This window comes from Notolepis coatsorum (assembly GCF_963971535.1).
Source record: "Notolepis coatsorum genome assembly, chromosome: 5".
Taxonomy (NCBI): Eukaryota; Metazoa; Chordata; class Actinopteri; order Aulopiformes; family Paralepididae; genus Notolepis; species Notolepis coatsorum.
In genome coordinates, this window is record NC_140169.1 from 142,510,237 (window position 1) to 142,522,736 (window position 12,500).

Genomic DNA, 12,500 nt, shown 5'->3' on the forward strand with positions numbered 1-12,500 from the left:
GCTGACGCTTTATCCAAAGCGACTTACAAGTTCTGTACAACAAGTCAGCAGGAAGGGTACAACTCTTTCAGCTGAGTAACAATGTTCATCAAACAGTGTTGAAACCTGAGTGCATAGTAGTAAAGACATAGTATAGTAGGTAGTAATATAGACAAGGAAGATTAATTAGTGGAAGAGTGCATGATAGTAGAAGACAGTAAGAAGGTTATATTATTTTTTCTCTCCTTATTCAGATAATCGATTGAAGAAGTGTTGTGTTTTGTCTGTCCTAACTGTGGTGGGAAGTTCGTTCCACCATTGTGGAGTGAGGAGCGAGAATAGTCTGCTTCTCTTTGATGACCCTCCCAGAGCTCGGATAGGAGTGGGTCTGAGGCGGGCAGAGGATGTAGAGCGGAGGGGTCTTGAAATAGCCATGGTAAAGTATGTACACAATGGCCAGTATGACGGTAAATTACCATCAAACTAACATGACACTTTTTTGTAATTTATATTTGATGCAGTTCATCATTAGCAGTGGATTTAAGGGTCTGGTTTACATGTTTTATTTTTTTTAAGCTTGGTACTGATACTAAAACCGACAACATTTATAAATAGTATTTTATATGGTTCTGTGAGCTCTAGTTAAAGCTGCAGAAGGCAACTTCAGAGAAATTAGCAAGAGTGAATAGAGCAAGCTCTGCATCACTTTTAGAGCCCATGCATGCGCAACAAAGGTTTTCCACAGACTCTCGCGCACCAGTAGCTTTAATAAGCTCAATTAAAAAAGAAATTCTGAACCGATTGGCTTATCAATAAAAACTAATTCAGCTTAACGCTGCTGGTGCCTCTGGGAGTCTGCTGGGCAGGTAAACACTCTTGCTAATTTCTCCAAAGTTGCCTACTGCAGCTTTAAGTCATCATTATTTTTTTTAATATTCCACTGTACTTTACTAATTCTGCTCTTACATCTGTCATTGTGTGTTTTATTATCATTATTATTTCTAGACATAGTAGGGGAGACGGAGCAGAGAAGGATCTGGTGGGATTCAGTCCCAGGCCGGGAGGCTTCTATACTTTAAGCAAGTGGCTTGTCCTTCCGCGTTCCCATTTTGCGCTCTGATTGGCCACGCACGTTTCTGGTCATGTGACATGTGCGCCAATCGTGGGATGGCAAGTTTTTGGACGGTTAAGCTTAGGCGCTCTTTCGAAGTTGGTTAAGGTTAGAGTTAGTCTTAGAGCATGGCGATAGAACGCCTGCCCTGATTCCAAACTCTAACCTTAACCAACTGCGAAAGAGTCGCCTAAGCTTAACCAGTGATAAACTAGGCGTTAGGTAGTTTGCAGGCTGTTAGACCCGGAAATAGGCGCAGAACTTGCCGTCCCACGATTGGCGCACATGTCACATGACCAGAAACGTGCGTGGCCAATCAGAGTGCAAAACGGGAACGCGGAAGGACAAGCCACTTGCTTAAAGCATAGACGCGGCCGGGAGGGGTACACGTGGTCCCTCCCTCATGTCAGAGCACTTCACAGCTGACCCTCTCGCTTCCGTTTTGCACCCGGCCCTGGCCTTATAAGGACCTGGCAGAGCGTGTCTGTATGCAAATTCAGGTGTACGAGAACGCGCTTCCAGTTTGACAATGAGTGACGCTGCGACCGCTTTGGCAACTTAAGATAACCTCTCGCGTTGATGAATCTGGGGGTAACTGTCGATGGTTTTCTCTTACGCACTTCCAACGAGGTTGTCGTAAGAGGAAACTTAGTTACGACAATGGGTCTCATTCACCAAGGACTTACGACAAAAAGGGCTTTCTCTTAGGGCCATTTGAGACCTTTTCGGGACGATTTTGGGATTCACCAACCGTGCCAATAAAACATATTAATATTATATTATAATATATTGTCTATATTCATGTCTTGCCCCGAAAAGGTCTCAAATGGCCCTAAGAGAAAGCCCTTTTTGTCGTAAGTCCGTTGGAGAATGAGACCCATGTTGGTGAATGAGGTCCATTGTCTTTTAGTACCGTCTGGAACAAGCCCTGCGGCGTACCGTGTTTGACTGCAGGTCGATGTCTAGACGCACAAAGCGGAGTATCTCCTCAGCCCTCAGCGACGCAGGGTCACTCTTCTCGATTCCCAGCCTCTGCGGACAAACGAGTCACAAGATGCACTTAGAATCCGGCATAAAGGTCAAACCGGTGCATTGATCATTCTCCCCTTTGAGCTTTGATGAGGATAAACAAATAAAAACCATGGGAAATGTCTTGGGACTCACCTTCAGTCTATTGATTTGAGACTGGGAGAATGTTCTGTGGCCGTCCTTCAGTGGCACCAGTCTTTCAAACAAGGCCTGCGTGTGGATATGAAGAACATGATAGACATGAAGAAGCAGTGGCGTGCACAGATAGGGCCGAAGGGGGGCTTGAGCCCCTGCCCTTTTGCCCCAAGTGCCCTTAAAAAAAAATAATAATACAAAAATATATATATATTATTATTATTATTATAAAGAAAAAAATCTAATATGAAGATGGAAATGTATACTACTAACCAACAAAAATATGAAGACGGAAATGTATACTACTATCAATGAAAAATATAGACCTTTGAAAGTACCCCACCCCCTCCCTTGAACCCCTTCCCCCCAATTTGTCCGCCGCACGTCTTAATGCAATGTAATCCATTCATAAAAGGGTGAAAGAGTGTCATCAATATTAGTATGTATGTATGTATTTTTTATTTATGTATTTATATTAAAATACATTGTTAGGCAGTATTTAAACTACTGAGAGGAAACATGCAGGGCAGAGATTTGACCAGTGTAAATCCCCTGGGACAATAGTTCAATATGTGTCATACGTAAGTCAAATTAAGATGATATTATATATTTATATATATATATATATATATATATATATATATATATATATATATATATATATATATATATATATATATATATATATATATATATATATATATATATATATATATATATATATATATATATATATATATATATATATATATATATATTCACTTTCAATCAGCAATGGGATCTAAGTATTGGGACTTTAGCTTAAACTTAAGACATGTGTACTTTTTAAATGTAGAACTTGTTAAAGACCAAATGATGACCACACATCTTTCACCAATACAGTACTGAATGAATGAACAAAAATGTATAAATAAATATAGGTCGACTAAGACCCTGACAACCAATTAGTCAAAATATAACCAGCTGAGCTAAAGGGTCAGACCCCCGTTAGCAGGTGCTGGTTGATTGCGACCGACTCATTAGTAGTTTACAGTCACCCCCCCCCCCCCCCCCCCAGAAGTGCGTCCTCGCACGTTCTTTCGTCCATGCGAGTGCTTTCCCAGGGTTAAGCCACTGAGATCCCACCCCCATTGCTACAAAAACCTGGATACAGATTCACAGGGCAGTGAGATCCCACCGCCGTCACCAATGTAACCGAGTGGATTTGAACCTGGTACCATAGGATCCACAGGCGGCCGCACTAACCAGCTGAGCTAAAGGGTCAGACCCGTTAGCAGGTGCTGGTCGACTGCGACCCACTTGTTAATAGTTTACACTAGCATTCTTCCTAACTATAATGACCAGGTAGGTAGTGATGTTTTTACCTTATTTAACAGTGTGGCCTCCTCCACTATTCTGGCATTAATGGTGTCCATTACCAGAGTCGCGGCAGCTGTAACGGCCTGGGGGTCACCGGTAAGGTGGAGACTAACCTGAAAGGAGTAAGGGAAGTTAAACCCAACCCAGTTGGCTGTCAGGGATGAGAGGAACAGGACGGGCTTCTCTATTCTCCTTTCTTTTAGTCACTTTTTGGTATAAGCTGGTTTTTCATCAAAGAGAAATCCCTGGGTTAAGCGATTCGTTGATAAATGTATGGGAATGAGGGCGCACGTGTTCGCTGGAAGCCGGAACAATAAAGATCAGCTGGTGTTTCAGACGGGTGTTGATGCCTGTGACACAAACAAGAGCAAAGAGAGCGTGACGCAAGGAAGCGAGATGCGATTTCCCTACAAGATGGAAAGCGACACTATGATGACCACTGATTAACAGCTACTCACGATAACCACTGATTAACTGACTCACGGTCATAGATATATATCACTAGATGACTCACCCACGCTGCTGGCCATCTTATGCGGGTGGAGCATGCCCACTCATAACATGCATCTATGGTGCATGTACTATTGAAATAACCATAGCTTGCTCAATTTTCAAGAAAGAATCATAGCCACGTTAATAACGTTTGTAAATAAACCAAACCGTTTGTAAATCAGTCAAGATTTCAGCGAGTTAAGAGTATTTTTGTTTGTGCTGCAGATCATCACTTTAAAGCAGTAGTCCACTCAAGCAAGATGGCCGCCAGTGAACTACGCGGGACACTCCACCTTGAGCCATCTAGTGTTTATATATATATATCTATGCTCACGATGACCACTGATTAACTGCTACTCACGATGACCACTGATTAACAGCTACTCACGATGACCACTGATTAACTGCTACTCACGAGGCATGACCACTGATTAACAGCTACTCACGAGACATGACCACTGATTAACTGCTACTCACGATGATCACTGATTAACTGCTACTCACGATGACCACTGATTAACTGCTACTCACGATGACCACTGATTAACAGCTACTCACGATGACCACTGATTAACAGCTACTCACGATGACCACTGATTAACTGCTACTCACGATGACCACTGATTAACAGCTACTCACGAGACATGACCACTGATTAACTGCTACTCACGAGGCATGACCACTGATTAACAGCTACTCACGAGACATGACCACTGATTAACTGCTACTCACAAGACATGACCACTGATTAACAGCTACTCACGATGACCACTGATGAACAGCTACTCACGATGACCACTGATTAACAGCTACTCACGATGACCACTGATTAACAGCTACTCACGATGACCACTGATTAACAGCTACTCACGATGACCACTGATTAACAGCTACTCACGATGACCACTGATTAACTGCTACTCACGATGACCACTGATTAACTGCTACTCACGATGACCACTGATTAACAGCTACTCACGATGATCACTGATTAACAGCTACTCACGATGACCACTGATTAACAGCTACTCACGATGACCACTGATTAACAGCTACTCACGATGACCACTGATTAACTGCTACTCACGATGACCACTGATTAACAGCTACTCACGATGACCACTGATTAACTGCTACTCACTATGACCACTGATTAACAGCTACTCACGATGATCACTGATTAACAGCTACTCACGATGACCACTGATTAACAGCTACTCACGATGACCACTGATTAACTGCTACTCACGATGACCACTGATTAACAGCTACTCACGATGACCACTGATTAACTGCTACTCACGATGACCACTGATTAACAGCTACTCACGATGACCACTGATTAACTGCTACTCACGATGACCACTGATTAACTGCTACTCACGATGATCACTGATTAACAGCTACTCACGATGACCACTGATTAACAGCTACTCACGATGACCACTGATTAACTGCTACTCACGATGACCACTGATTAACTGCTACTCACGATGACCACTGATTAACAGCTACTCACGATGACCACTGATTAACAGCTACTCACGATGACCACTGATTAACAGCTACTCACGATGACCACTGATTAACTGCTACTCACGATGACCACTGATTAACAGCTACTCACGATGACCACTGATTAACTGCTACTCACGATGACCACTGATTAACTGCTACTCACGATGACCACTGATTAACTGCTACTCACGATGACCACTGATTAACTGCTACTCACGATGACCACTGATGAACTGCTACTCACGATGACCACTGATTAACTGCTACTCACGATGATCACTGATGAACAGCTACTCACGATGACCACTGATTAACTGCTACTCACGATGATCACTGATTAACAGCTACTCACAAGACATGACCACTGATTAACTGCTACTCACGATGACCACTGATTAACTGCTACTCACGATGACCACTGATTAACAGCTACTCACGATGACCACTGATTAACTGCTACTCACGATGATCACTGATGAACAGCTACTCACGATGACCACTGATTAACTGCTACTCACGATGACCACTGATTAACTGCTACTCACGATGATCAGTGATTAACTGCTACTCACGATGACCACTGATTAACTGCTACTCACGATGACCACTGATTAACAGCTACTCACAAGACATGACCACTGATTAACAGCTACTCACGATGACCACTGATTAACTGCTACTCACGATGACCACTGATTAACAGCTACTCACGATGATCACTGATGAACAGCTACTCACGATGACCACTGATTAACAGCTACTCACGATGACCACTGATTAACAGCTACTCACGATGATCACTGATGAACAGCTACTCACGATGACCACTGATTAACTGTTGTTGGATTAAACTTGTCACTTGTTTGTCACCGGACCAACCGACCTATCGTATCGACCGATTATTGTCCCTCCCCGGCAGGGTCCAGACGGTGCTCGTCCAGATTCTGGACTTATGCTTATTTCTCTGTTTATTGAAAAACCAGCCTTTTTGCAATATTCCCTCGGCTTTTCTTAAAGAATACACTCAGTGTCAGGGCTAGAGCTGGATGACGTCATACCCCCGGGCCTAGACCCTAGAAGATGAACCCCAGTTCGTAACATGGCCATATTAGGACTCATGGGATAAAAATACACAGAATACAAGATGTTATTTATAATTGCTAGAGGTGTAACAATTTAATCAACTGATTCAATTCCATTTCCATTCGACAGAAGGTTCAATTTGATGCAATTTAATTACTGGACGTGCAATAGTTCAATTTGAGTTCATATCATTATGCTTATAAATTAATTCAATTGATAAACACCTTGGATTATATTATTTTATAATTAACTACAATCAGGACATTTTGATTTAGACACCAAGGGGTCACATAGAATAGCATACAGTACAGTATTCTAAAGAATAATGTAAAAGTATAACAGGGATGCTTTACCTCTTCCATAGGAAGAACTTGAGAATAACCCCCACCAATAGCACCACCTGGTTATTGGAATCGTAAAATATACAGTGAGTGCTTTCAGGCAAAAAAGAAGACAATAAGTCCTGAACATGAATCATTCGAATATAAATGTGTGAGATTTTGTCTCTTTCACTCAAAAGCTATTTATTTTCTACAGTTAGTATTATTATTTTCTCACTTAGTCCTCAGACTAAGACGTTGACGATACAGATTGTTATTTGTGCAGAACTTGTCATCACCAAAGCGCGCTCTCTGTACTTCTTCTAAATCTGAGCCATGTGACGCAACTAATCCTGTCATCTTGGTCGCTATCGACAAGCTGGTCACACTGTCTGTTATTTCCTATTCACTCTAGTATTTCCTGTGATGCCGGCCAATACTAACTGCCAGGGGCGTAGCTGGGGGGGGGGGTAGCTTAGGATGATTCCAAGGGCCCAGCACTGGGGGGGGGGGGGGGGGGCAAACATTTTTTTTTTTTTTTCTTTTTACTAGACATCACTCAGGTGTATTATTGATGCTCTCATTGATACTATGTTTGTTTCTGAAGTGTGTGTGTGTGTGTGTGTGTGTGTATGTGTGTGTGTGTGAGTGAGATATATAGAGAGAGAGGGGGGGCTTTGGTAGACTATTGCATTGGTCCATTCATTGAAGATGAACGCAATGCGACATCCTTTACTAGGCTCACCCACCAACAGTGCAGGTGCTGAACTGCTGATCTGAATGTATAGGTAAACTAAAAACCATATTATGCGTTTTTCATCAATAAAAAAATGGCCAAAAAAAATGGGGGGGGGCTTCATAGATCCTGAATTCTCAATGAGGGCAAAGGTGTCGGGACGCTGCTAAGACACGTTTACTCGTTTATTACACTACTTTACTTTTGCTGGATAAACCATAACAAACTAATTGTTATATACAAAATGTTTTAAATGTTAAAAACATGTGTGGAGGGGATCTTTTTGTGATAGGCCACACCTGTTGCCATGCCCCCTTTTAGCCAATTGGCGCGCACGCACGCACACACCCACACACACGCACACACACACACACACGCACGCACGCACTCACACACACACACACACACACACACACACACACACACACACACACACACACACACACACACACACACGCACACACACACACACACACACACACACACACACACACACGCACACACACACACACACACACACACACTTGACCTTGTGGACCAACCGACCGACAGACAGACAGACAGACAGAGTGACCCATAGAGCCGCCGATCTCAGCTAAAAACAGAAAGGCAGAAAATGCATCGAGAACAACATAATACATAGAAAGTCCAGTGAATAATGTCAAGAGGCTAACAGACGGCAGCCCACGGTCCCTATACCTTTGACCCCAAAGCGTGGCCCCTGGGTGGGCTGGCGCACGCAGGCGAAGGAGTTCACGTGGAGGTGCGTCCCGAGGGCCTGTGCCAGCCCCAGGGTGGTGGTGGCCTTCCCTTCGCCCAGCGTCCTGCTGGGACTGATCCTGTAACAGACATGGCCCAAGCGTATTAATTAACCCGTTCACTGCCACACTACAGAAGGTTAACCCTTTACTATCACACTACAGACGGTTAACCGTCTGTAGTGTGATAGTAAAGGGTTAACCTTCTCTGTAGTGTGGTACTGAAAGGGTTTTTAAACCCTTTGTCGCGTGGCAGTGAAATGGTTACCCTTCTGTATGGTCGCAGTGAAAAGGGTTAACCCTTTGGGTTAACCATTTTGAGCGGCTTTTTAACACCTGGCCCAGGGACAACAGTTGAACATTTGCTTTGGCCAACACTGTCTCACACATTTACATGTATGTTCATTAATGTGTGCTGTCCCTGTTCAAATACAGTCTAAACTGAAACTGAAGCGGTAGTGAAAGGGTTAACCCACTACGGTGCTGGGCTCTTCCACTGCTCAAATTAGCTTTTGTTCCGAGAGGAAGAACCCTGTTGATTTTCCATCAGGGCAAACTTATATTTTATATATATATAAAATATTCTTAAGTAACTTGTTACCGTACTCCTCCTGGACTGATCACCTGGTTCTCTTGAAACTTAACCCTAACTAACCTTACTGTCATAATAAACGAACCTACACTGTAGCGCTCAACACTTTGATGAACATTGTTACTCAGCTGATAGAGTTGTGCCCTTCCTTCCTGATGACCTGTTGTACAGAACTTGTAAGTCGCTTTGGATAAAAGCGTCGGCTAAATGACTAAATGTAAAATGTACTGTGTGGCATCTAGGGACCAACGTCTTCAAATGTATCGTTTGGAGGTTTTGATCGATTGATTACAGTTGTAACAAGGGGGTAATGTATAGGAAGAGGGATATCAGCTGCAAAAATGTGGCGACATCCTCGCTGACAACTTTGGGGGCGCAACAGTGGCTCAGGAGGTAGAGCGGTAGTCTGGTAATCGGAAGGTTCCCGGTTCGCAACTAACCCCTAATTGCTCCCGATGAGCAGGTGGTCACCGTGCATTGGTCGCCTCCGCCGTCGGTGTGTGAATGTGTGTGTGAATGGGTAAAATGTGAGGAACAAATCCACAAATATTGTAAAGCGCTTTGGATAAAAGCACTATATAAATGCAACCATTTACCATTCTCAAACGCACGTCATTCAAAATGAATAGGAGGCAACGTCCTCACTGATGACTCGACGCACGTCGTTCAAGTCATTAGCGAAACTGACTTGTGTTGAATAGCAATCAGCCGCTTAAATATCAGGAATGTCAATTTCAATATTGTAAATGAAAGATTCTCTCAATTTGATGTCAAAACTAGCCAAATCGTTAGCCTAGCTTACCCTCGTTGTTTGTACATCGTCAATAAAGGTGAGATAGGTCATCAGTATGCGCCCAAAATATAACAGACATCCCTTTTAAACATCAGCTGAACGACACGTTTCTAAAACATGACCCTAAACATGCATGGCAGAGTCCCCGGTCTGCTTATTTTCCCCGAGTAGCTACAGTAGGACGTTTCACGTCTCAGTTACTCCCCGTACAGTTACTCCCCCGTACAGTACTTGAGTAAAAATACTTTTCCCCCCAGATGGACATTCTCCAGACGACTCACCCTGTGACGACCACGTACTTCCCGCCAGGCTGCGCCTCGAGCCGCTTGAGGACGTCCGGGCTAACCTTGGCTCTCGCCACGCCGTACGGCTCCACCTCGTCAGAGAAGAGGCCCACCTCCCTGGCCAGTCGACCGATGGCTTTCGGAGTGCAGCGCTGTGAGATGGCGGCGTCGCTGCAAAGGTCACAGTGTTGGATTCATTCATTCAGTCTAGGCTGGTAAAGATATGCCTCCTAAAATGTCTAAACGGAAGTACAGGAAGTACAGGCTACAGGCTTTCGACAAAACAATTAGAGAAACGTGTGAAGTGCACAATATTTCCTTGTTTAAGCCACTGCAACGGCTTTGCCTGAAGAATTTACTACGTGACCGGGACGTTCTAGCTTGTTTGCCGACAAGATTCGGGAAAGGTTTGGTCCGTTCGGAGGCAGCTTCCAGGGGAAGTACATACACCGGAAATTCTACCCCATAGACACTGTCGGCAGTAGTTCTTTACCAGGCTTTATCTCACAGAGATAAAACTGGGAACAAGGTTACATTCAGTCAAACGTACTTATGGTGGATTTGAATTGCTAATGATGGGGGAATACTAATGATGGGACCGGGCTACGGTGTTTAATCTCCAGAGGACGAGTTCTAGGACCAGTGTTGTAGTCGAGTCACTAAATCTCGAGCCTGAGAGTCGAGTCTCGAGTCCCCAGTGTTCGAGTCCGAGTCCAAGTCCGAGTCACCAAAGAAGAGCCAGAGTCGAGTCAGAGTCGAGTCCCCATTACCCTAGTCTGAGTCTGAGACCGAGTCTGAGTCCGAGTCCAAGTCATCAAGGTTCACTCCACTCTTGCAGTCAAAGAGCTGACATACAAATAAAAAAGGTCTACATTAAACATAAATGACACAGCGGTCACCATTTCAATGGGAGTTTATTTACTTTGTGACACAATAGCCAAACAAATGCACTAGCCATCAATATGACAAAGGATTAGGGCCTATTAAAAAATAAAATAAAACGGTATTTATCATTTAACAAGTCCGAGTCCGAGTCGGCACCTTCCGAGTCCGAATGCAGTTAATGCTCGAGTCAAAGTCCAAGTCATCAGTGCTCAAGTCCAAGTCGAGTCACGAGTCCTGAAAACCGAGTACTACAACACTGTCTAGGACTCAATAGGCGACAATAAAATGTATTGGAGGGATAATACAAAGGGGGGAGTTCTGTATTTTTCACCCATCCCAATTTAGTAGTTATCACAATTCCCTTCCTGGTTGTTGCGCGCATTGCCCCTCTGTTGGCCTGGGGAGGGTGCAGAACTACCACATGCCTCCTCTGATACATGTGGAGTCGCCAGCCGATTCTTTTCACCCGACAGCGAGGAGTTTCACTGGGGGAACGTAACGCGTGCGAAGGTTCACGCTATTTCCCCCAGATCCCCTCCCAGCAGGCGCCCCGACCGACCAGTAGGAGTCACAGTTTACAATGACCAGGACACATCCCCCACCGGCTTCCCACCCGCTAACACTGCCAATTGTGTTAGTAGGGACGACTGACCACGCCGGAGGTACCGCTGACAGCTGGATTCGATCCCAGAGTCTCTGCGGTGGTAGGCGAGTGCTTAGTCCACTGCGCTACCCAGCCGTTCCTACAGATTACAGTTTTAAGTAAGTCATCAGTAGTCTGTCTGTAATGGATTACATGCTGACAGTAACATCTACCTGGGCTGAGGTCTCTGTGGCTGCACCTTGGTGCAGCTAATGTCCCATTTCCCCGGCTGGTGTCTCTTCAGGAAGCGCCAGGCACTCTGGACAGTGTTCTACAGTAGTAATCACACACACACACGCACACGCACACGCACACGCGCACACGCACACGCACACGCACACACACACACACACACACACACACACACACACACACACACACACACACACACACACACACACACATACACACATACACACACACGCACACACACACACGCTTGAAACCTTGCACTGAAAAACCATATATAAATGTCATACTAAATGTATTCATTATGTCCACGACGTATACAAACACAAACAGACATCACACAAAAGCATTGCAAAGTAACCCTACACAGTGTATATAACCCAAACCTAAATTCAACTCAGTAGGAAAGCGAAAGCGTAACATTGTTTGTCTTAGATGTACAAGAGATAATGAATCTTCCCCCCCCCCCGCCCGCCCCCACCTCAATCAAATATGATTGAGTGTTTTAAAAAAAAATGTAATCACACAATTAAAAAACACATTCTCAAGGCACATCAATTATATCAAATGATACCAATTTAAAACGGAGGAAAA

General features: G+C 44.1%; 1 protein-coding gene across 1 annotated transcript in view; it reads right to left on the minus strand.

The window, feature by feature from the left end:
- mthfd1a (methylenetetrahydrofolate dehydrogenase (NADP+ dependent) 1a, methenyltetrahydrofolate cyclohydrolase, formyltetrahydrofolate synthetase) overlaps window positions 1–12,500 on the minus strand; it is an 82,267-nt gene that overhangs the window by 38,429 nt on the left and 31,338 nt on the right. The window contains 7 exon segments of the mRNA XM_084315146.1: window positions 2,030–2,122; window positions 2,255–2,329; window positions 3,619–3,726; window positions 7,060–7,106; window positions 8,462–8,601; window positions 10,187–10,360; window positions 11,891–11,988. Coding sequence (XP_084171272.1) covers window positions 2,030–2,122; window positions 2,255–2,329; window positions 3,619–3,726; window positions 7,060–7,106; window positions 8,462–8,601; window positions 10,187–10,360; window positions 11,891–11,988 — 735 coding nt within the window.